Here is a 26,513-nt window from a genome sequence, read left to right as displayed (position 1 = left end):
TTTAAGTTTAGAGACGTGCACCAGAAAAAAAATTAACGGAGACAGAGAGGCAGAAAGCACACCCTGTTTATTTTCTTCATTTTACAAAAGCACACGGTTTTGATGTTAATGTGAGTGTACACAAAAAAAAGAAGACCCTCTATAGTTTATAATCATGTGTTGATTTTATTTATATGACCAAAAATGACGGAGTATTTTAAGTCTATGTTGCTGCTATGTGGGAAAAAAACAGCAAAACGCGCCGGCGCGTTTCTCGACCCCAGAGAGTTAACCTTACCCGACAAACACCTAATGTTACAAACTTTTTTTTTTATCTCAACCGTGAACTTGGAATTAGTATAAATTATTCTTTGATTAGAGCTTTTATGTATTGTTTATCTACATGCTTGTTTATCTACGTTACAGGCATGCTAAACATGGTCCTGTGTTTGATTTGGCTACTGTTGTAAAGCCAATGTTTAGTGTTCGTTTTGGGTTAATAGTTCTAGCGACAGATATTTGGCTACAATAGTTCTAAAAATACAAAAGTAACGTTCCATACAGTCAGTGACGATCACTACAGATCCGCAGATGTTTTCCACTTCAGTTGGCATTTTTGCACAGTTGTACACATTTACATCTAATAAAATAATATATTTCTTTAATAAAAAATTTTCTTGAATACACTTTTGTGAATAGACAAACACTTGTTACTGTTATAAATTAAAAATCAACTGTTATAATTAGTAAAATTAAATAACAGCATATCTAAAAAGTAATGACAACAACAAAAAACAAACCATTCTCAAACGTCGTTTAACAGCCGTTCATGAACAGGTTCTGCTCGATCATCTTCACGAACATTCTCTGGGTCCGATTTGGGCTCAAATTGGTATGGTTTTATTGACACCACTGTTTATAATAGAGCTGTTAATATAATAGAGCACCACTGTTTTATTATAATAATAAAAATAATTTTTGGGGCCGATTACCGATCACTAGGGTTGTAACGGTATACCGGTATGACGGTTTATCACGATATTGACATGTATGATTATCATATCGTGAACATTTGCTTATCCAAGGTTTTGGAAAAAAAATTAAACCAGATCTCACCTGCGCATTTGCAACTTCTCTCCACTTGAGCTTAGACTCCACCCATACATGTACAGCGGAGAAAATGTCTGAGACAGAGGTTGCGAATTCTAATCTCTTTCCCCCGCAGAAAAAAAGTTGAAATCTGCAGTGTGGGAATACTTTGGGTATCCGAAAAACGAACGCGGGGTTTTCCTTGAAGGTGGATATCAAGTTGTGTCCAGAAATGTGGACGAAGAGTGGCTGCAAAAGGAGAATAAGTCAAACATTTTCTCCCATTTTCGCGAACACCATCCCTCCCTGCAGATAAAGTTCCATTTATAACTTAAGGCCATATTATTTACATTTTGATGCAGATGTCACGAAAAATGCGCGCTTTGATTAATGGATGAATAAATCTAAAATATAGCTGTGCAATAAATAAAATCGCTATATGAGTGTGTGTCAAAAAACTGCTATACTGTATATCTATATTCTTTAGTATGTGTGACGCCCATGGTGTTTAAAGCGTCTGCCGTCTCACTCACTATATGAGGACGTGAACGCATGAACATATCCAGAGCTGCTCTTAGAGAAATAAATGAGCATTTCATAATTGTATTTAAAAGAATCATCGTCAAATACACTCTTGACTGAAACTCATAGGAGTTTAGTACAACCTTTTAAAATAAAAGTTCATAGACTCATTAAAAAATTTCATTAAAAAAAGTTTTTAATAAACCATGTTCAACCAAAAAACTCTTTCTGTTTTCATTCATTTTAGGGTCATTGTAGCTGATGATTATAATAATAATGATTCTTTAATACCGTATACCGTGAAACCATGATATTTTCTGAGACGATTACCATACCGTGAAAATCTCATATCGTTACAACCCTACCGATCACCAAAATCATGATCTGCCGATTGCCGATCACTACCGATCACAGAATGGCAGGGGAATGGGAATCTTTTATCTATAATCTAGCAGAGTTTGCACCATTTGTCGAAATGTCTTTATTTAATTGTATTTAGAAAATTAGATGTCTTAAGGCTACTGTAGGCAAGCTTTCCCAAAGAAGGCAGAGTAACATTAAATTATTCCAAACAAAGAGAGGTCAGGCAGACCAACACACATCAGATCAGCTTAATGGGAGGGGATCAAGTTTCACTTAGGCATATTTGGAAATTGTAGCCTCTTAATACACCCACTAAATTTACTAATTGGCAACAAAATTTACAACTTGTTACACCAAAACTGGCTACTGATAAAAGGACAAAACTATGGCAAGTTTTTTTCTGTTAATATTATGAACGTCTGATGTAGTTGAGCAGAATGCTCTTTTATGAAGTTACTTCATTAAAGGACATATTTAATGAGATTATGCCTGAAAAGGTTTTGGATTTTTTATCATATGTTCATTTAATAATATATATTGTATAAAATTACTTCTTGTTTTGTTTTATTGTATTTATATGATATTTGTATTTTTATAATTGAATTTTTGCCATGAAAATAGCTTTGAATGCTGACATGGCATTAAATAAAATAATCTGAATCTGATGTAGTTGAGGAACCAACTACATCAGATCAAAAAAATAAAATAAATGCCACCACCACTTTTGAAACGTCTCGCGGCACGGATGTACCAATACAAATAAATAAAACATCTCCAGTTAACTAGCAGAGTATTCATTTTGTTCATTTGTTAAATAAGAGGCGATCTAGTGCTGAAATGTTTTTTTTGTTTTTTTTTGTCAAGTGAATGAATGATCAAAGTGCTCGTTGCCGCAGCGATCAGTGACGCGGATACTGTGTTCTCTTGCGGCTCGCACGGTGAACGGTCTTCACTCGGACGCACGCTTCAATCCGTTGGTAGACTCCCTATTCGTTCCGGTGAAGGAGAACTCATGTTGCCACTGCCAAGCTCCGCTCTGCTGTTGTGTGCCCGTGTGCCGCGCATGCAGGTGGGAAAAAGTCGCACAAGTAATTTGTCACGTGATCGGCTTTTCACGTGATTGGCGCTTTTGGGGTTCGCCGATCAATCTATTTTTAGCCAATATCGGCCGATCATGATCGGCGTCCGATTAATCGGAGCATCCCTAGTTTTAACTTTATGTAGCCATTGTATATCAACATGAAATATTCATTAAAATGTGGGCTGGCGTGGCTACAGTGCCAGGGCTGAATTGTTGTCCCTGTCCGGCCCTGACAGTTCCTGTTCTGGCCAGAGCAAGTGGATTTTGCAGTGGTGTTAAAAGTCGAAGGTGAAGTAGGCTAATGTCAAATTTCCGTAATTGTGGTTGTGATTTATTTCTGTTATAGTTGTCTTCAGGCATTTTGGTGTGTTAAATTTGAGTCAGTTTTGGACTTCCTATTTTTATGTTTGAATTTACATTGTGAAAAACAAGGCTATATTCCATATTGTGGTGTTCAGCAATTTTAACACTGTATCGTCATCATATCAGTGTAGATGTAGATGGACCAAAATAAAACCATTCAAATATCAAATAAATAAGTATTGTGATAATTGGTGCCTCAGTGACAAAAAGTATTGCTATACCACGATACTCAATATGTTGTCCCAGGGTTAGGGCTGTGACGGTGGTAATGGACCAACTACCGGCGGTGGTTGGGGGTTGTTTTGGAAAAAAAATGTAGTGTTTGATGGAATTGCTCAAATAAACACTGTTTGCTCAAAGAAACAACGCACTAAATCCTGTAAAGCCTTGAAATAAATATCAGTAAATAATGGTAACTAATCCAACATGCGACAGAGAAAATCACTCACTGCTCTTTACTTGAATGGCATTTGTTGGTTTAATAAAAATCAAAGCAAGTTTAATTCTTAAAGGTGCAGTGTGTGACTTTTAGCGACATCTAGCGGTTCGGTTGCGAGTTTACACTAAGGGCTCAGCCCACCACTTACCCCTCCCTTTCGAAGAAGCTACCTTGTCTCAAACGGGACAAACATCGTCGTCTGAGACAGCAGAGAATAGCCAGAGTAAACAAAGTTTCTGTACCACAGTCCATTATAAACCACATCATGGATAAAGTTTACAAAGCCATAGTCAGGTGAGGATCAAGGGTCTTAATATATAATATAATAATAGTAATCAGCTGATTGTCTCACGAACGTAACCAGCACATTTCTCCCCACATAGCAAACCCATAATATAGCGAGGGAGAAGAACCACATGAAACTATGCAACTATATATTTTTTCTAACAGGGTAGTAAAAGTTTAGATGGCTAATATGAGCTGTTACTGTGGCTGAGCTGGTTAAAGCGTTAAGCCTTGTTTATACTGGACGCGTCCGCATGAGCCCAAAGGTGTGTGAGGCAAAAATAACGTGATTGTAACGGCGCGCGCGCCTCGCATCCCCTAGACACCATTTACTACACACAATAGGCTTTTTTTCTCTGATTTTGGAAACTCGATCGACTTAAAATGCTTCCAAGATCGACGGGTTTGTGATTCCTGTAACTGTTTTACGGTCAATGACAAGAGTACTAATCAGCTGTCTCACGAACGTAACCAGCATATTTATCCCCACATAGCAAAGCCATAACACAGCGAGGGAGAAGAATTAAGTTACATGAAACAATCCAACTACATATTTTACACCACTGACAAGGGAAAAGTCACTACTCACTGTGTTTATGGCTAGCTTCTAGCTTTCTGCGGCTTCTCTTTCAAGGTAGTGACGAAACGCGCTCTGTAACGCTGTTTGTTCGCTGTCGGCTACGGTAGAAACATGACGTCACAATATGTCGACCTTCATAGAAGGGGATTCCCGCGCCTGTGTAGATATAAAAGCCTCATTCTAAGGTAATAAAAACATTACGGTTTATTAAGTAAGTTCTTTATACACCACTGAACACATAGTTATGGATGTCATATTGCATTTCTGTTAATAGATACTCAAAATTTTCACACATTGCACCTTTAAAGTGAGCACTCTTCTGTTTATTTTATAGTTAATTCTCACTCGGTTTTTGACAGCACAGTGCAGTTAGGAAATTGTGACAGAAGGGTCAATCAGCAACCAGCCAGTAATTACATTTTTAAAAATTAAGAAATGAGATATATATTTGTATTATTATTTAACACAAATTCTGTTATTACTCGAGTACATTTGTGACCCGTCACAGAAACCAGTGACACAAGTCGGCAGCACAACTTTCGAGCAAAATGAGAAAAGAGTTTTGGTGAATTTGAAATTTGGTGAATTTCATATTTTTGCAGAATCTGTTAATTGAAATCACGAAGAAGCCTCTCCATGTTTGAGATAGCAGTATTGGTATATTTAAAAGCTTACATTTTGAGGTTGAAATCGGCTTGTTTTCGGAGATTCTAGCATGCAGTAGGGGCGTGGCGTGTCATTGTCTGTGTGTATTTCCATACTGAATAACCCGACGCTTTTGCCCCCGCCCTCCAAGTGAACCGCATGGCTACTTATTATGCTGTGCTCTGGCCGGCTCTATCTGATATCAAAATTCAATGAAGATGGATGCCGCAAAGATTGTCGCAGACGAGCTGAACCGTCTGGCAGTTACACCGAAAATGTTTTCGCCGCACTTCGTGGGCTCGGGAAACTGAACCGGAGGTATGGGCGCGGCGCGCGCGCGTGAAATGTAAGTTAAGCTTCATTTGCTCTTTAGTCGTTATTTAAGATGCTGAACCTGCTGATGATATAATGTGCTTGCGGACATTTCATTTGTGTGTGTATACGCACACAAGAAAGTGGTGTAAAGAGATTTGCAACCGTAATTTAAGGAGGTGAAATGTGATTATTTGGAAAATTCCTGTCATGACTGCTTAAAGAAAAATGCCAGCAGGCATTTGCCTCCTGCATAAACTTTAATATTGTTGACATTTTGGGCACGCGAGCGTTGCGCACTATTTGCGTTATATGTAGGCCTATGGCTTATTGGTCTCCGTGTGTTGTTGCTGGTTTTGCGTTATATGTATATGGCATATGGGTATTTGTGTGTTGTTGCTGGTTTTGCGTTATATGTATATGGCATTTTGTCTTTGTGTGTTGTTGCTGGTTTTCTGTTATATGTATATGGCATATTGGTCTTTGTGTGTTGTTGCTGGTTTTGCGTTATATGTAGGCTATATGGCATATTGGTCTTTGTGTGTTGTTGCTGGTACGTTGCAAATAGAGGGGCAGCACAATTGTTTTTCACCTAGTGGGGCAGAAGTGCACTCATTCGAAGTGCAAAAAAGCTGTAAAGCACAGGGGGGAGCTTTACAGGGGGTGTGGCTTATCTAAATGAGATGTAAATGAGCCCTATTGTCATCCCCAGCAGCAGAGACAGGTGAGAACTGCACAATCTTTAGAGGTCGTTTTCTCATCTTTGAGCTTTTTTAAGTGCCTACTTTAAAATGGCCACAACTTCTCCAAATATTATCAGATTTCCACATGTTACACATCGTTGGAAAGCTTGGAGATTACACTTTCAGAATCTATTAATAACTCAAAATGCCCCAGAACCGACTTGTGTCCCTAGTTTCCGTGACCGGTCACATTTAAAGGCGAGGTGTTTAGCATTCCAAACAAGCCTGGTGATGACTGATTCCTCAGCTAATGTACTGATCAAGCTGTGTGCATTGTTTAACCATATTGATCCTTGTTTGTTAGGCCAGCAAATTCGTAAGTTGGTAAAGGATGGTCTGATCATAAAGAAGCCTGTAACTGTTCACTCTCGTGCCCGATGCCGCAAGAACACGCTGGCACGTCGTAAGGGCCGGCACATGGGTATCGGTAAGTTAAATGTTAATGTTTCTATGTATATTTTGATTTTATTTGTTTTAAAATCAAAATGGTGAGATGTCATTTTGATTTTCAGTGGTTGATTGGCTTGTTTCAAATCTTAAATCACAGGTAAGAGGAAGGGTACAGCTAATGCCCGAATGCCAGAGAAGCTTTGCTGGATGCGTCGCATGAGAATTCTACGTCGTCTCTTGCGTCGTTACAGGGAGTCCAAGAAGATTGACAGGCACATGTAAGTCATGTATTTGCTGTCTTTATGCTTTAAGGTTCTTGCACACTGAGACCCAAATTTTCGTATGCGTTTTTTCGTATTCGTCATTTGGTGGCTCTGAATTGTCAAAACACTTCTCAAAATGCTACGGATGCGAAAAATGCTGAAGATCAAACCCGATCCGAATTTTTTTTATGACACACAAAAGTTTCTGAGGCAGTGATTGATACAATGTGAGGTCGTATTTAATTAACCCTTGCGCATCAATTAAAAAAAGTTACACATGGGTACAAAAATGTCTACGTCAAAAAACGGTTATAGAAATTTGAAGTTTGGGAGCACAGACTTAAGTTTGGTATCATTTTAAAGACCACCCTTGGCAGATTGTTGCTGAAGTAAAGAAATTAAGTAGAGATGCACCGATTACAATTTTCTAGGCCGATTCCGATTTTTCATGAGTTTGGCCTGCCGATTCCGATTTCATTTTTTCTAACCACTTTACAGCAAACACAAATATTTATTTTCTATCTTTTCTTTAATAGAACATAAACATTTTTTGGACAATTAAATAAAACAGAACTATATAAATTATTACTCCTGGTGTGGGAAATTCATATCTAAGTGCAGTGCTATGGTATGGAAGAACCATTTTCACTTCCAATATTCAACTAAAACAAATGTGATATATTTACTTATTTAGGAAACTAAACTTCTGTATGAAAACAGGTAATGGCAATAAAATAATATATAATTGGCGAATAAAAATAAAATAAATATAGCCTTGCAGTATAAAGATATTTCTCAAAACAAACACACACACACACACACACACACACACACACACACACACACACACACACACACACACACACACACACACACACACACACACACACACACACACACACACACACACACACACACACACACACACACACACACTCAGGCTTATTGCAATCACTTGTACATCAATGTTTTATTTCTTAAACAGTTCTTGTCTGCCACATGTCCAGCCAGGTTAAACAAGCGCTAAGCTCGGGCAAGTGGAGCAAGTGCAGGGAAACGATTGGGAAAAACAAGTTTAAATGGGTATATTTTCCTTAAAATATTTTTGAGTCTTCATTTTCTTTTTTGACATAGCCTATTCCAGTTCTTGTTAAAACGCACCAGACATGCAAATTCTGTGCATTTTGGGCACTTTTTGGGTGAAATCATATTTATTTTGTCCAACAAAGTGAGCTTTCACTTTAATTGAGCGTGAGCAGATAGACTCTGCGCTGAAACCCCGCTTCACTGCTGATCACGTGATGCTCCTGCTCGACGCTCACCTCCGTAATTCACGAGGTTTCCTACATGTGCGTTCCATGTGCACGTGTGATGCTGATGTTGCTCGATGTTAATCATGCGCCGCCCGAGTGCATTTGACCGGCATAGAATCAGAATATGTCAGACTGACCTGCCGGTCGCCGATCATGGCCGGTCACGTGAAAATCGGCCGATTCCGATCACCAGCCGATCAATCTGTGCATCTCTAAAATTAAGTAAATCCCAAAAAAAGTTATGTAGGTTCAAGTTTATGAAAATTATTTATGAACATTATTTTAAATAAAGTCTATATTTGATTAAACAAGTTGAACTCTAAAATGGCTAGAAAATCAAAGCCATAAATCTAAATAAGTTGTGTTTTGTGAGCTTTGAAAAATGAGCTTTCGTTAAGATTTTGTTTGGGTGCAGTCAGGGTTCCAGACTGCGACCATTTTTTGAGAATTAGTTAAAATTTTATGTGGTCGCATTTGTGCGAGTGCATGGTTAAATTCACGTATGTGGAACAGAACGGCATTGTATCAGCAGCATGCTGCAGTCAGTAACTTATGTTCAAAATGAATGAGTACATCATGAATCCATTTTCCAAATCGTGTTTTTGACTTATCCTGAATCACTACGGTACGCCTATAATAAGTGTTTATATTCTGACTATTTTATCCCGGGGTCGGCTCGGCTGCGGAGTTGCCCAGTGTCTGCGTGACTCGCCATAGGCATTAACTGAGAGAAGTAGCTCCGGGTACAATGTTCTTCGGCAAGACACTTGCAGTTTATTTATTAACAAACGTACACATCATCAGTGTGCACACCATCAAAAATTGTACTTTTAAGAGTAGATTTAAATGGGGGTACTTTACTTGAACGCGAGTACATTTCTAATGAAAAAACTGTACTTTTACTTCGTTACGTCGCGTGACGTTCCTTTCGTTACTTTATTTTTAATGCAATACATATTGTTAAATGCGTTGTTTATTCCAAGCGCGCTGTATCTTTTTATGGGCATGAGCGATGCTAAATTCACAAATAAATCACTCTTGAGTCGATTCTGTTCAAAGACTTCATCAAACAATATGGCAGATCTGTCTAAATCGGTTTGCGAATCAGTTTGAATGGTCTGTTCAGTTTCCTGCATGCACTGAATCACTAAAGCGCTTTCAATTCACTCTCGACTCAAAGTCGTAGCAGGAAGATTTAAGAACATCAAGAGCGTTGTATGAAGTGGCCGTGGCGTGGACCTACAGTCTATTGAAAGCAAATCTGCAAATGCATCTTATTTTTGTCAGCAATGAAGATCTTTATTAGTTGAACATCTTCGTATGCTGTCTGTGAATGAATGATTCCACAGGACGATACATTCGATTTCATTTCATTCAGGTAATAAATTTTACAACCAAACAGATTATTACGGCCCGATAGCACTACTACAAAGTATGACATTATCCGTTATTTGGAAATATAGCCTACATTAATTTATAGGCTACATTAAATAAGCTACCATTGTCCACAGTTTATGAAATGAACACCCGCCATCCCGCGGTAATGTGTGTGTATTGCGCAGTGGCGTGCGAACTCGACTTGAAAATGCCTATACCTGCCTTAGGCACAGTTAGACAGTTTTAAACAACTTGCAGAAATATACATTTGATTACATTTTGGAGAACAGACAGAAGAAGATCCGTCGATGTGCATTTGATCGTTGTTTGTGTTCAGATGTTCAGTAGCGGTCAAGTGCGCTATATATATATATAACACGTGATTTTATTTAGATATTTTTAATTTAGGCCTATATGATCCGAAGTAACTAGTAACTAACTGAGTAGTCATTAGCCGCGTTTCCACTGCCTGGCCAGGGCCGAGCCGTGCTAGTGCGTGCCAGGGCCAGTCGCGTTTCCACCTCATTTCCGGGACATGATCTGGGCTTACTCAGGGCCAACGGCCAGGATTTCTGGCCCGTCGAATACCTTGGGCCAAAGCGGGCCAGCTCGGGCTGGAGGCGTGGGCAAGGTAAAAGGTGGAGTTTATCGGTGTTAGGGAAAGTTATGGTCTGCGGCAAAGCCGGCAAGATGCACATTTAACTTTTTTATATTGCGCAAAATAATCGCTGCTCGAAATGGAGAATCGCCTGTACTGGTCTGTCGAAGATACCAACGCTCTTCTGAGCATTCAGACCGAAGAAAGGGTACAACGTCAATTTAACGCGTGTGAAGAAACAAGGACGTTATAAAATACATCGTTGCTGAATTTTCTAAGCTAAGCATTCAGCGAGCAACGCTTCAAGTTCGGGAAAAAATAAAAAAGTTGCGGGCGCAGTATTGTACAAGGCTATTAAAACGCACAATGGACAAAGCGGAGCTCAGAGAAGAAACTTTCCATGGTTCGACTTGATGGACGGTGTGCTGGGTCACCGTCCCTCTGTTAGTGGCGACTCGCGAGACAAGTCGGGACACTATTGCAGCCACGGCCGGTGAGTTAATATACATGCTATCTTCCTAACTTAAAAAATGAATAAATTCATAATACCCGCTGAAATGGGTTGGGTTATATGACGTTTGATCCAGAAAGGCGTGTTAGGGGCGGGGTTTAGGGCAGCGTTGCGGGGCTACTGGCCCGGCAGTGGAAACGCAAGCCCGGTGCTTAAGGCCTGAGGCCACTGGCTCGGCTCGGCTCGCTGTTAGCCCTGGCCCGGCCCTGGCCCGACAGTGGAAACGCTGCTATTGGATACTTATTACTCTTACTCAAGTAGCCAAACTATTAAGATTATTACTTGAGTAGGCTAAAATATTTCTATAAGTACTTATATAGTATACGTTTTTGGATACTCTACCCACCTCTGCTGATGGTGAAACGCACCATTTAGGATTTCCGGAATTAAGGCATATAAAAATGAAAAGAACATGCATTTTATTTTAAAGGGGTGGTAAAACACCGGTTTTGGACTAGACGACATTCCATGGGATATGCTGACGTCAGCATATCCCATTATTTACATAAACCCCTTCTCCGAGAATACTTAAACGGGGCGAGGCTATTTTATATTGCTTTTTTGGAGATGAGTTGTCGCAATGCTGTCGAAACGCTGCTGTTATTTTCATCCAGATTGCAGGTCCGCTTTGTTCAGCCTTCCTAGGGACAAGGGAGTTGGGGATCAATGGTTAATTTATTTTTAACTCGTTTCCTCATAATTATGACCCGAATCTCGCTCTCTGTGCTGCACATGTTACGGAGGAAAGCTTCCACAATTGTGGCGAGTTCAATGCAGGATTCGCACATCGGCATGTCCTAAAAGATGTAGTAAAATTTGTTAGAACAATTATATGAAATTCTTGTTTATGAAGCTTATTTTTTTGTAATTCTATTATAATTAGTACAATTAAATAACAGCATATCTAAAAAGTAATGAGAGAACAACAAAAAACAAACCTTTCTGAAACGTTGTTTAACAGCCGTTCTTGAACAAGTTCTGCTCGATCATCTTCACTAACGTTTCCCCGGGTCCGATTGGTTTTATTGACGCCATTGTTTATTATACACCAAAGCGCAAACTGCTGGTAAAGGTACGGGTGTGATGTTTCCGGGAGACGTGCACTAGATGGTTAGCGAATCACCACACACTGGGCCAGCTAACCAATCTGAGCCCATTGCGTAGTTTTGAGGGACTGGCTTCAAAGAACCTGGAAACCATCAGACCGTTTTTACAAGGAGGGGAAGAGCAGTGTAGAATAAAGGTAAAATATATGAAAAATAATGCAATTTTTAAAAAACGAAGCATGAACACGTTACAGTGCACCCCACAAACACAATCAAGCCTTCGAAAAAATGCGTTTTACCACCCCTTTAATAGTTTTTTTGAGAGCATTTTGATTTGATAGTTAAAAGATTAAAACATTTTGCTAACATGAGGTCTTGTGTCAATGTCAGTCTTTTTACATCAGTGCAAAACTAGGGTATGTAGATTAAGACCACTATTCATCAGCATGCATTGATTAATCCATGGCATGTAGCAGCAAAAACAAAAGTGCGACCAAATCACATGCTGGTGCAACCAACTGAGAAATTTGGTACACCAGTGCAACCAGTGGAAAAGTTAGCCTGGAGCCCTGGGTGCAGTAACAGATTTTCCCCATTGGGTGCAAGCAAAACTCCACTGGTGAACACAGTGATTGGATTTGTTATTTGCTGTTGAGTTTTTCTCTCTCAATATTAAAAACAAACACACACATTTTTATTACTTAAAAAAAATTATTACACGCATACAAACCACACTCAGACATCCATACCTACACACCCACACAATTATCGTTGCACAATTTATCCAATTGGCTCTATAATATGCCGAAGTAGAAAACAGGAATAAAGCGAGTATTTGCTTTATAGGCCAAACCTGGAAAAATGGCACCATCTGATAAAAAAATAGTAAAATTTTTAAATTTTGAAGCCTTGGCAACAGAATGAAAGTCTTTTAACAAAGATTGCATCATGTTATAGTTAAATGGCCCTGGGATAAAAAATTGCAGTTTCAATGGGGCCATTTTTGTCCAAAATGCGCTTAGATGGAGTATTTTGTGTACCTAGTGCAAAATAGATTTTTTTTAAAGGAAATGGCGGTGAAATATAGCCTGGTTCTACCAGACTCTCGTACATTTCATTTTTACAGAGAGTCTGGCACCGCTCCATTGACAAGCGTTAACTTCCTTGTAGGCGGGTATTCTATTGAAGTCTAAAACTATTGGATCTGCCCAGAGTCACTCTATCTGCCATAACCAATCGCTGACGTTTGGTCGTGACATATGTCTTTTCCCGAACCCCGTGGGAGGATGGCCATAAACACAAAACTAAGCAAAGATTGTTCTTGCTCCGGCTTTAACTTCTTGATATTCGGCAGCGTTGCCACAACGGACCGAATGGCTTCGCTCGCATCTTTCTTATTTTGAACTACAACTCAAAATAACGCACGAGTCGACATCAACGTCATCGTTCTCAGCCACTCCCTCTGTTCGCTGATTGGCCCGGTAAAAAATTGATCGGAGAAAACCAAAGTCTACAGCGCAATCCCAGACGTAGTACTGAAGGAAAATGAAATTGAGCGGAAGTGCGTAGGAGGGCGGAGCCAGGCTAGGTGAAATAGTAAAATGACAATAAAAATACACACCTGTGCCAAATTTTATGCAATTAGCATTAGCACAGGCAAAGTGCTAAAAAAAAAAAACTGAAAAGGACAAAAATGTCCATAAAGATGCACAAGGGACCCATAAATTTTCATAGATTTATTTTTCATCTTGTGAAAAGGGCATTTTACCACCCCTTTAATTAGGGATTCACCGATATCAGTATCGGGCCCGATCCTGCGTTTTTGTACTCATTAAACTGCTCCGATATCAACAACCGATATCACGCAGTGTGTACAGTGCTTGTGACAAAGAAATACCGACAACAGAGCAAGTAGAGAGCAGAATGGATATATCAGAAAAGGTATAACAAGTGAATAGTATAAAATGAAGGTATAAAAACTTGAAACTAAGTTACGTGCTTTTCAGAAGTTGGTCTTAGTTCAAGTTCACTTGTACATTCGCATCATTTTGTGCAGATATAATTTGTAATATTGTTTATTTTGTATATATCTGATTAATCCCATATAGGATGTGTTTTTGAGTTAAATAACGCACTAGCAAAGGGCTTCAGTTTACCGATGTTCATTCAGCGCTTGAGTGCGCAGCTCAAACTGCAATGCACGACTAATAATAACTATGATTGGGACTGTCATATTACATAACATTACTGAGAACACTTAATAAATCATTGTGAATTTTTTAGGTTTAGTTGCAGTTTTCAGCGTTTTGTTTCAGGAAGAGCGCGTCCACATCAGGAGTACACATTCTGACTAGCACACATCTGAGGCGGTTTTATTAGTTGTTATATTTGATTATTACATAAGTAATGTAATAAATGATCAATCACATCAACTCATTTTACAATCCTACTAGCCCTTTATTTAGATTAAAAACCCTTCTGCACACTGCAGTAGACGCGCATATTGCAGTTTTAAGGCTGATTAATAGATCAATTGATCGTTAATTTAAACAACGATCTATCATGGGAATGTGTAAATTGACATCCCTACTCATACATTGCACATCATATTTTTCATCTCAAACGACTCGTCGGATGAATCAGTCTCTTAATCCCTCCTTTCTGTGTGCCTACTCTGCTCTGATTGGCCAGATGGCCCAGTCTGTTGTGATTGGTCTACCGCTTACAGCGCTTTTCGGAAGCGGAACACCTATTATCGTAACTGAGTTTCAGCTCAGGATGCTTCACAAATCTCAGCATTTGTACACACTCTAAAGACAGTAAACGATGACGTCGATTTTACCTCATCAATCCGAGCGCGAGTCAGATGATGAAACATTGGAAGAACTAGTTGATAAAACCGAACCTTAATCGAAAGGATGAATGGGCAGGAAGTTTCTCAGTAATATGCTACTTAGTTTGATGTACAACTGTAATTCCTTACCATCAGCATTAGAATGTGTATGTCCATCAACAAACCAATGTGTATATTTCTAATTTATTGCGGTGCACATGTGGGAACTTTATTTACTCAATCAATAACGGTGCATAGTTTAGCCAAGCACTAACGTGAGTGATTGATGTAACATTAAACTTTGCAAAACAAATCTTGCTCCATCCTTTATCTTTACTCAAAGTAGTAAGAACGACAGACAGTCTGCATTAATAGACAGTTTTAGGCAATAGTGGACCACAGCTGATTAGCAACTATTTCAGTAAGACCCTTATAACGTAAATTAGCTGGAAACATAAACAATATAAAATACAAAACGACGCATTATGAACACCTGGTAGAAAATATATTCATCAATAATTAATAGGGCTGCACGATTAATTGAAATTAACCCTAATTCGTGCTTAAACCGATATGGCTTTGTGCGATTTATGAAATGACAAAGGCTGTGAATGTTTTTTTTTAATGCGCAGCTTGTCAATGAAGTACGTCTCTGTGATCAGTAGTAAATGTTGCTCTATCTGAAAGCACTGCGAGTTTGAGTCGCTTACAGCGTGTATTTGAAAAAGCAGCATGCATCAAATAGCTTTCGAAACATGAGAATCATTTACGAACCTGTTGTCCAACAAAAGAGAAAATTTAATAACATCCTTTTACTCCAAACTCACTTCATAACAGAGCATCAGAGTTTAACCCTCTGGGGTCTAAGGTGTTTTTGGGGTCCTTGAGATGTTTTGACATGCCCTGACATTTGTGCTTTTTTCAGTTGCTTATAAACATATTAATGGCGAAGGTGTAATTACACTCTTTTTAGCACAAACAGGGCTACCATAATATGTGAGCAACATGTATGTACATGTTTGTATTTTTGAGAGAATATTGTTTATGCATGGTTTTTGAAAAAACTAAAACTTAAAGTTTCTGAAATAAGGCCACAAAACACATTCTAAATATGTGTCCACAATACTTTTGGCTAATGGATATTGTCGCCTAGAGTTTTTTTTCTTCAAAATGATCTGAAAATCATCCTGCCTAATCATTTACACAAAACAATACATTGATTTATATTTTATAAGACACTTTTTGTTTGGAAAGGCAATATGCGTGGAGGCGTGTTCACACCTGAGAAAACAAAGACCTGCATAATGTGCCCCTTAATGAGCTGCATAATGAGCCTTTCACTTCACACAGGTGTGTCACTGGGTACCAAAGAATGCGAGGACACAAAAGAAATTATATATATATATATATATATATATATATATATATATATATATATATATATATTACAATTAGAAATTGTAACCAATTACAAATAGGTTACATTTACAACAATTACAATTTTAACACTATTTCAAGTGTATTCTTTGTAAAAAAAGTATACATTTTATCATACGTATTTCAAAGGTAAGGATTCATTAGTTTGAATATTGGAACAAACACTATAATAACATCTTAGTTGATAATTCAATATACCTACTTTATTTTTGACAAAACATCCCATACTATATATTTAACACATCAGCAAAAATTGGCGAACAAAAGCTTATTTAATGTGGCAGTAGTCTTTTTTTACAGTAGGCTAAAAACTTTATAATCTATCCAAAACTAATCAACGAAATCTTGTCTAAACATTCATATTATTTAGTCTGTAACATATCGTGTTTGATATATTAGCATACCTACATGTTAATTTGCAGTTTGTTGCCTATATAGACATTTTATTTCAACATATTTAAGTATATTTTTACTCATCTCAGTAGGCTGTAGCAATATAGTTTGTATGTGTTCATGTAAAAATAAAATGTTTACTAATGTAGGTGCGAGAGTGAATGAACGGCACAGACACGCGCTCTATAACTGTAGTAAACAACAGCGCGCGCGCCTGTGTTGTTCATTCATCATTTACACACAGACACGCAATTCATATTTAAACAGTCTTTTTGTGGTTTACAGACACTATTCAATATCGCGATTAGAACAAAGCACTTAAGAATAAATAACTAAATTCACATCAGCTGGATCCGTGCTCCTCGAAATGAAACTACCAGCACTTCTGGTACATTTTCCAGGATTATTAGATAGTATTATTCCTCACAGAATTATTTATTGCAGCAAGACGAGGTAAAATACAAGATTTTTATTAAACTTGATCTGTTTTATAATCCAGCTGGTGGGCGTAGGCATGTTTGCATGGCTTGCCTCAGATCATTTGCGTTTGAATAGCGCCATGGGCGTGGCACATTAACACGTAATCAGGTATAATGAGCTGAAAAGAAAAAGACTGCAATCTCTCTCTTTTCATACAGATTACATAAACTGAGAATATTTGTTTTTTTTATATAAATTACATTTCATTTAAAAGAAGAGAGTTCAAGCTTCATAAAGAATAAACTCTCGTGTCTGTATGACAAGTATTCGCGGAGTTACAGTTAATTTTTGGACTCGTTTCAGAATGGACTTCACTGACAGAGAAGGCAAAACTCGCATCATGTTTTTTTTCTTTATTTGACAAAAAGCACAACACTTTTTTTTTATTGTGAGTATACACAAAAATAATAGCGACCTCTATTAAACATCGAATGATGTATAACACATATATGTAAGATCAAAATCAACAGAGTATTTTGAGTCTCTTTTGCACCAATAAGAAAAAAAGTGAGCTGGTATCGCCGGCGATACCGCCGACCCCAGGGGGTTAAAATAACATCCTTCTGTGAGCTGATGTGGCTTCTTACACAGAATAAGGCACACTACACATTATTTCATGGTATTAGATACAGTGATAAAGGCTATGTTGATTAGCGTTGCATTATAAGTATACTTTATTATCATGAAAATGCCTGAGAAGGCTTGAACTCCGCTTGAATCGTTTAAGTCAAAATAGTCAAAGAGTTTCAATCTTCTGTTTATTCAGCTACAGCGATAGTAGTATGATGCCCATAGGGATTTCCTGGAACGAGTGTGTTATCTTCTGCTGGGAATTTTGGAGGTTTCTACGCGAGAGCGCCCTCTAGCTTTCAGATGGAGCAGCATTTACTACTGATCACAGAGCCGTGCTTCACTGACAAGCTGCACATAAAAAAATTGCAGCCTTTGTCAAATCATGTTCGATTTAATTCCGATTAGTCGTGTAGCCCTAATAATTATTCATACTTAAAGGTTGTGATTCTGAGGATTCTGACCCATCTTTCAAGAGCAAGCATTCCCCGAGAATTGAGAAGCAGTCATCTGCAAAATAACATTATGCAAATGTCTTACGGGAAAACCCCTTTTCTCGAGAATGCTGAAGCCAAAAATGATCCTTAATTTTGCATTAATTTAAAACGCATTGCTGCACAGAGCAGACCTAGGCAATGCAGCTCGCATGCCTATTGGTTGCTCTGCGGTACTGCTGCAGCCTATCGATGGACTATTTATGACGTAAGCACCAATGAGGGCACGGGCGCCCTGCGCATCATGTCCCGCCAGAATGGGCGTGGCTTATGTCTATACAAGCCGAGTCCAGATAAGATGTTCTTGATTTTTCACCTCTTCAACGAAGACACCACATCGCTGAATCTCTGGAGAAGCCTGCGCCGTCGGAAAAAGCCTTTTCAGCGGGACGAGCCATCTGCTACGTAAAATAGGAGTTGGCCTTCACCGAAGTTCCCGATGCACTATCCGGAGCTCATATCCTTTCTATTATTGCATTGTGTGTTCGCCCCGCTTTCGAACTCACTTCACTAAAAGAGCTGAGGCGTTGTTCCAAATGCCTCGTTTCTCCAAATGTGGCTTTTCCAGAGCCCCTCTCAGCGACGGGGACCGCCACATCCTGTGTGTTTCCTGCCTGGGACGGACCCACGCCGACCTCGCTCTTTCCCAAGGCGGCTGCCCGGAATGCGACGTCATGGCTGTGTCGACCCTGCGGGCTTGAGCGGCGTGCGGGCCAGCATCGACACCGAACTGCTTCGCCCCGTCACCATGGCCGTGGAAGACCTCGGCTTCAATTGGTCGCTGCCCCAGAAACCCGCACCCAGCAGGCTGGACGGCTGTTTCCTGTCCGGTCGCCGCTCGACGCCTCAGACGAGGCCCGCTCCCTTCCTGCAAGAACTGCATGAGGAGCTGGATATCAAAGAGCTGGAAGATGCCATTTTCTGCCAGGCTGCGGTCTACTGTCTCTTCGACGCTCTCCGTTGTTGATGGCGCGAGAACTTTACCGATCTCAGAAGCGCTACGGACTTGCTGTTATAATGTATAATGTATATAATGGATGTTATAAATGTAGGAAAAGTGACCACTACCCAGTAATCACCCCTACACATACGCACGGCTCGCTCTGTGACACGCGCACTTAGATTGTGTTTAGTGTGTAGAGAGCACGCGCGCCTCTTAGAGCGCGCGCCCCTCATGCAAACACCGCATGCTATGTGTCACACACACGCAGCGGCCAGAGCCCAGATATCATTCTCCCTCTAGCTTTAAGTATGAAAGCATGGGAAATGATCCCGGGCGTGTCACAGTGGGTACTGAACACTATAAAGCAAGGCTATTCGCTGCAGTTCGCTCGCAGACCCTTTCGGGCCAGGGTCAAAACTACGGTAAAAAAGCTTCGTGCCTAGATAGCCAAACTTCTGGGAAAAAGGAGCTATAGAAACCGTCCCTCTGACACAGAGCGCTTCGGGTTTCTACAGCAGATATTTCCTTGTTCCCAAAAAGGATGGCGGTCTCAGACCCATCTTAGATCTCAGACGCTTGAACAGAGCCCTCTTGCGGAGATCATTCAAAATGCTCACGACCAGACAAATCCTCGCGCAAATTCACCCGAGGGACTGGTTTATTTCAGTGGATCTGAAGGATGCCTATTTTCAGATTCAGATAACGCCCCATCACAGGCCTTCTTACGATTTGCCTTCGAGGGCCAGAACTTTCAGTACACCATTCTGCCGTTCGGTCTGTCTCTAGCACCTCGTACATTCACGAAGTGCATGGACGCGGCGCTCGCCCCCCTGAGATTACTGAACTATTTCGACGACTGGCTAATTCTAGCCCAGTCAGAGGCGGAACTGATGGCGCACAGGGCTTTATTCCTCACACATTTACAAGTCTTGGGTCTCCAGGTCAACTGGACCAATAGTTCGCTGTCTCCCAGACAGGCAATCTCCTTTCTGGGAACAGACTTAGACTCTGTATCAATGACAGCGCTGCTGACGTCACAGCGTGCGCTGCAGATACAACGCTCAATAGCCTCTTTCAAGGTCGGCAGTATTCTCCCTCTCAAGAGGTTTCAGAGGATGCTAGGCCTTATGGCTTCGGCTTTGGCAGTGCTTCGGCTGGGTCTGCTTTTTATGCGCCCCCTCCAGCACTGGCTGAAAGCGCGGGTCCCGCTTTGAGCGTGGACCTCGGGCCATTTTTGCCTCAAGGTAAACCAGAGCTGTGTTACAGCACCCTTATGGGCCCTGCACGTATGGGCCGTCAACGGGTAGCCGCTGATCTCCCAGTGAAAGTTCTAAATACAATTACACAAGCTAGGGCTCCCTCTACTAGATGGCTCTATGCTTCTAAGTGTTCAGTGTTTTCCAGCTGGTGCTCAGCTCGAAATCTAGACCCACAACGCTGCGGCGTTACGGAGATCCTCTCCTTCCTACAAGAGCTTCTGGATGAGGGCAGGCCCCCCTCCACGCTCAAAGTGTATGTTGCAGGCATCACAGCGTTTTTGAAACCCTTGCATGGCCAGTCACTGGGAAGGAATGATCTTATCAGTTTCCTTAGAGGTGCTAGGAGACTAAACCCTCCTCGACCCTCTCTTGTTCCGGTCTGGGACCTCTCCACGGTCCTGGATGCTATGAGGGGTGGTCCCTTCGAACCGCTGCAGTCAGTGGACCTGCGGTTTCTATCTTTTAAAACCGCTTTCCTCATGGCTCTCACTTTAGTCAAGCGGGTGGGTTTTGGGTTTGGGCCTAAAGACTCTAAAGTCGTCCTCAAACCAAGACACGGCTATGTCCCCAAAGTGCTCTCCACTCCGTTCATAGCACAAGTCATCTCCCTGTCAGCCCTACCTGGGTCTGACGGTGAAAGCGGCGTTAATCTCCTCTGCCCGGTCAGGGCGTTGAGGATATATGTCGAGCGGTCTGCTGCGTTCAGGCAGTCAGAACAGCTCTTTGTTTCGTTCGGTGGCCGTACCAAAGGGCTAGTCACCTCGAAACAGAGTCTTTCCAGGTGGATAGTTAACGCTATCGCGCTGGCTTATAGGTCTAAGGGCCTTCAATGCCCCTTAAGCATTAGAGCCCATTCGACCAGAGGCGTGGCCTCTTCATGGGCCTGGTCCAGTGGGGTTTCAGTCCAGGATATTTGTATGGTGGCAGGCTGGGCCTCCCCGTCTACATTTATAAGGTTTTACAGCCTGAAAGTTCCTGCGCTGCAGGCTAAGCTGTTTTCAGTCTAATGCCTGACTGACAGGCTATAAAAGTCAGTTGCAATACAGTTCAGGCCGACTTAGGTCCCTCCTGTCTGTGATTATGTGCTAAGCACTTGTTTCTATAACTATAGGATTATGATATATTTTAGGCCCACTACGCGTTGGTCTGAATTTCACTCACTAGTATGGTTCCCCGGGTGCACACCCTTGGGGCCATGTGTGGGCACTTCAGCACGCGCAGCGTTTTACATTGGGTTTCCGTAGCGTAAGCTAGCTTTCGCAACACGAGAGTACTCTCGTAAGAGAACACTCTCGTAAGAGAACGCTCTCGGTTACTAACGTAACCTCGGTTCTCTTTAGATGTGGGAACGAGTTTTGCGTAACCCAGCTGTGCATGTGCTACGTACTGGTTTCGCTTCAGTGTGAAAAACCAAAGAACATCCTATCTGGTCTCGGCTTGTATGGACATAAGCCACGCATATTCTGGCGGGTCATGATGCGCGAGGGCGCCCGCGCCCTCATTGGTGCTTACGTGACGAATAGTCCATCGATAAGCTGCCGCAGTTGCCGCAGAGCGACTAATAGGTGCGCGAGCTGCATTGCCTAGGTCTGCTCTGTGCAGCAATGCGTTTTAAATTAATGCAAAATTAAGGATCATTTTTGGCTTCAGTATTCTCAAGAATACTGGGGGTTTTCTCATAGAGTAAGCTAAGTTATGAACACTCGTTCCCTCATCTAGAGAGAACCGAGGTTACGTTAGAAACCCAGAGCGATCTATGGCATAACCCAAGGAATCTATTAAGACCATTACAATAGGCACATTTATTCAAAAGTTAATAGCATTTTTGGAAATTTTGTTAACTTTTACCACAAGGTGGTACTGCCCCGAAAATTATTTATATGTGTATATATATATATATATATATATTAGGGCTGTCAACATCAACGCGTTAACTCATGCGATACATTTTTGTCCAATATTATAAAATATTTAACGCAAAACAATGCATCCGTTAATTTTTGTCATCCTTTGGGTAGCGTTACATTATATGATTCTGCTCTTAATCATGCAAATGTCTTGTCTGTGACACACACACACACACACACAGAGAGAAAGACGCGCGCCAGTATCGTGCGCACAGAAAGCGCGCCAGAAAACGGTTCTCTTTCGCGCTTGAACAAACAATAACAACAATTATGCCAAAATGTCTGTTTTGACGAGTATCCTCATAACATAAGAGCAGTCTTAAATTAGTTAAAATTTTAAAGGAACGCAAAGAGTTGTGAGAGAATGAGGCGCGTGTGAGGTGTCGTGGGGCAGCGGCTGGTCATACAGAAACACGCAAACTTTTTGGGACTCAAGCTTATTCACCGTATCCCCCAGAGTTAGATAAGTCCATATATACCAAATACATACATAGCAATAGCAAATCCCTCTGCAGAAGTAGCAGTCCTTCGCCTTCTGTGAATGTAGTTCCCAGTATGTATACGGTTAGAACAGGGGTGCCCACACTTTTTTGCTTGATGATCTACTTTTAGAATGATCAACACAATGAGATCTATCAACTAAAAAACACAGTTTAATTGAAAAAAATACACTTCAAATACTTGTCACTACTGCATGTAATCTTGTAATTGAGGAGAAAAATTATAATAAATGTTTATTGTTGATATTAAATTTTGCTAAACTCTACACTAAACTCAAAATACCTAGCACAACAGATTACAATAGCCAGGGCATTTATCTTATTCTGATGACTTGCACTGAATGGAATCAGACAGTTTTGTGATATTCGGGCAGTAGCTGCTAATAGCTAGTCTCAAACAGGCCTCCAATTGTCATTAGTCATGGTGGACCGGTGTTTTGATTTGATAATCTTCATGTGAGAAAAGGCTGATTCACATAAATAAGTTGAGCCAAAAAGTGCAGTTAATGAGGTGGCACATTTTCAGATATTTGGATACTTTTCTTCAGCAAGAAGATTCCAAAACTGTCCACTGGCCCTCGCCTTCACCTGAATGTCAGTCTGCAGTGCTAAAATCTCATCATCCAATGCTGAATGGGTTCATCTGAAACAGCTTTCATATGTCTGAGGCCAGAGAATCAACTTCATGCTCATCTCCAAATGGAAAGCACATGAATGTAGCGATTGGCTCAAGTAAAGCAAAGTCTTGAAAACGTTTGTCAAAGTCTGACCTGACCTTTTCAATTTGCTCAATGTAACGCTCACTGTCAAGCTGTGCAAGGCTCCTTTCCTTGCTTATGGAGTTCAGATGCAATGTTTTGGAAGTTGCCTATTTCGTGACGCTGCAGCTTAGATGTGAGTAACTGTAGTTTTCGTTTGAAAGCATTTACTGAGCTGATCATGTTGACCACCATCTTCTCTTTACCTTGTAGCTCTAAATTTAGCTCATTCAGCATGTTAGTCAGGTCAGTCAAAAAAGCCAAATCTAAAAGCCACTGCTCATCCTCAAGTTGTTTGTACTCTGTATTTTTAGTAGACAGGAGAAACTCCTTTATCTCAGGCACGGAATCTTTCCAAGAATTTGCCCCTGCTTAACCATCTGACATCTGTATGCAGCAGGAGATCCGTGTGGTTGCAGTCAGCTTCCTCCAAATACTCACGAAACAGCCGTCTCTGAAGTGAGCGCGCACGTATTGAGCAGACGATTTTCATGGACACATCCATGATCTCTATCATGTTCAGCATTTTCGCACACAGTGCTTGCTGGTGAATTATGCAATGATAATTAAGGAAGTCGGGAAAAGCATCCTCCTCCTCGCATTTGGCAATGAATCCGTTCGAACGGTCGAATTGTGCTGTATTGCTAATGTCCGTGGACTCATCTAACTGCAGAGATGAAACATTCACAGTCAGTTATGTCCTTTCTCAGTTGCTGTGTCAAGTGATCAGCCATCATTTCACGACGTGTAATTGTATTTCTCGAAAGTTGGACAGCTTTGATAGCGGACACAATTTCAGATTTGTTTTTGAAATCATGAAACAATGAGTCTGCTGCCTCGACAAATGCGTCTTTTATCATTTGTCCATCTAGGAAAGATTTTTTATGTTTGACGATGGTATGACTCAGCCGGAATGATGCCTCCGTGACTGCCTTTGCTTTTAAGCCTGGGCGAGTAAAAGGTGACTGTTGACCAGTTAATTTAGATTTCAGTTCTTTCACCTTTGTTCTTCTTAGCTCGCTTCTTGCAGGAAAATCGTTCTCATAGTTTTTATGAAGTGTCCGAAAATGTCTCTCAACGTTTCCTTTCTTTGGAATAGCAATACTTGTTTGGCAGATCATACAAATGCATTTAGAAAAAGACAGTGTGAAAAAAAAAAATCGTCCTCCCACTCCGCATGGAAATGGTAGGTTTTTGGCTTTTTGCTTGGTACCGCACTCATTTTCAAATGGTTGGAGTTTATGAATGAATGAATGTCATTTGTGTACGCTACTGATTATGAATACTGCTAGCATTGTTTACAATTTCGCGCTCTGTTCTCCGAAGTCGGTGTTGGAAAGCAGGCTAGTTGTCATGGCAACCTAATAAACAAAAATCTCGCCTGGTCAAATTCATTCGTCAAGTGCAATCAGACAGAAACTAAAAGGAGAAGGAATAAGGACAGTGGCAAAATGCTATATTTATTTTTATTCAAATTTTAAAAAAGCATATACAAATATGTGCGATCTACCAGCATTGTCTTCGCGATCGACTGGTAGATCGCGATCGACCTATTGGGCACCCATGGGTTAGAAGATGCCTGTGTCTCATGTGACCTTGTTATTTGTACATGCTTTGACTATACAAATCACAACATATAAATAGGAAAATGTTGGCGTTATTTTGTAACTTATTGGTAGCAGTATGCTAGCTGGAGCCATTTACTTCCAGTCTTTGTGCTAGGCTAGCGGTGGGTGCGTCAGACAGAGTTACGGCACGCACGGAGATGAGAATTGTGTGTATGGACTTATCTAACTCTGGGGGATATGGTGAATAAATGTGACCGGTCACGGAAACTAGGGACACAAGTCGGTTCTGGGGCATTTTGAGTTATTCATAGATTCTGAAAGTGTAATCTCCAAGCTTTCCAACGATGTGTAACGTGGAAATCTGATAATATTTGAAGAAGTTGTGGCCATTTGAAGGTAGGCACTTAAAAAAGCTCAAAGATGAGAAAACGACCTCTAAAGATTGTGCAGTTCTCACCTGTCTCTGCTACTGGGAGTAACAATAGGGCTCATTTACATCTCATTTAGATAAGCCATACCCCCTGTAAAGCTACCCCCTGTGCTTTACAGCTTTTTTTGCACTTCGAATGAGTGCACTTCTGCCGCACTATGCGAAAAACAATTTTGCTGCCCCTCTATTTGCAACGTACCAGCAACAACACACAAAGACCAATATGCCATATAGCCTGCATATAACGCAAAACCAGCAACAACACACAAAGACCAATATGCCATATACATATAACGCAAAACAGGCAACAACACACAAAGACCAATATGCCATATACATAAAACGCAAAACCAGCATCAACAAACAAAGACCAATAAGCCATAGGCCTACATATAATGCAAATAGTGCGCAACGCTCGTGTGCCCAAAATGTCAACAATATTAAAGTTTATGCAGGAGGCAAATGCCTGCTGGCATTTTTCTTTAAGCAGTCATGACAGGAATTTTCCAAATAATCACATTTCACATCCTCAAATTACTGTTGCAAATCTCTTTACACCACTTTCTTATGTGCGTATACACACACAAATGAAATGTCCACAAGCACATTATATCATCAGCAGGTTCAGCATCTTAAATAACGACTAAAGAGCAAATGAAGCTTAACTTACATTTCAGAAACGCGCACGGCAGACCTTCATCGCAGCAAAGGTCTTAACTGCATCCTCTATTTCGACAGTTCATGTTCTATGGAGATTGTTGTCAGTCCATTAACTCTGTTCCCTGTTCACAAAACGTTCCCCATTCAAAGCAATCGGGACGTCACGAAACAGCCAGCCACCACTGTCAGCGAGCCGAGCCGCCATATTCAAGCGCCGCGCCCATACCTCCGGTTCAGTTTCCCGAGCCCACAAAGTGCGGCGAAAACATTTTCGGTGTAACTGCCACGGTTCAGCTCGTCTGCGACAATCTTTGCGGCATCCATCTTCATTGAATTTTGATATCAGATAGAGCCGGCCAGAGCACAGCATAATAAGTAGCCA

At 40.7% G+C, this 26,513-nt stretch overlaps 2 protein-coding genes across 3 annotated transcripts in view; both read left to right on the top strand.

The window, feature by feature from the left end:
• LOC143714601 (uncharacterized) overlaps positions 1 to 26,513 on the top strand; it is a 212,932-nt gene that overhangs the window by 165,045 nt on the left and 21,374 nt on the right. The gene's annotated exons all lie outside the window — the stretch shown is intronic.
• Positions 1 to 26,513, top strand: part of LOC143714603 (large ribosomal subunit protein eL19-like) — a 76,078-nt gene that overhangs the window by 41,361 nt on the left and 8,204 nt on the right. For both annotated transcript variants that reach the window (XM_077205829.1, XM_077205828.1), the window contains exons 3-4: positions 6,706 to 6,828; positions 6,949 to 7,069. In XM_077205829.1, coding sequence (XP_077061944.1) covers positions 6,706 to 6,828; positions 6,949 to 7,069 — 244 coding nt within the window. The remainder of the gene's footprint in view (positions 1 to 6,705; positions 6,829 to 6,948; positions 7,070 to 26,513) is intronic.

This window comes from Siphateles boraxobius, unplaced genomic scaffold, assembly GCF_051911475.1.
Source record: "Siphateles boraxobius isolate OS27281-9 unplaced genomic scaffold, OSU_SipBor_1 55, whole genome shotgun sequence".
NCBI lineage: Eukaryota > Metazoa > Chordata > Actinopteri > Cypriniformes > Leuciscidae > Siphateles > Siphateles boraxobius.
This window is presented reverse-complemented; position numbering and strand designations above follow the sequence as displayed.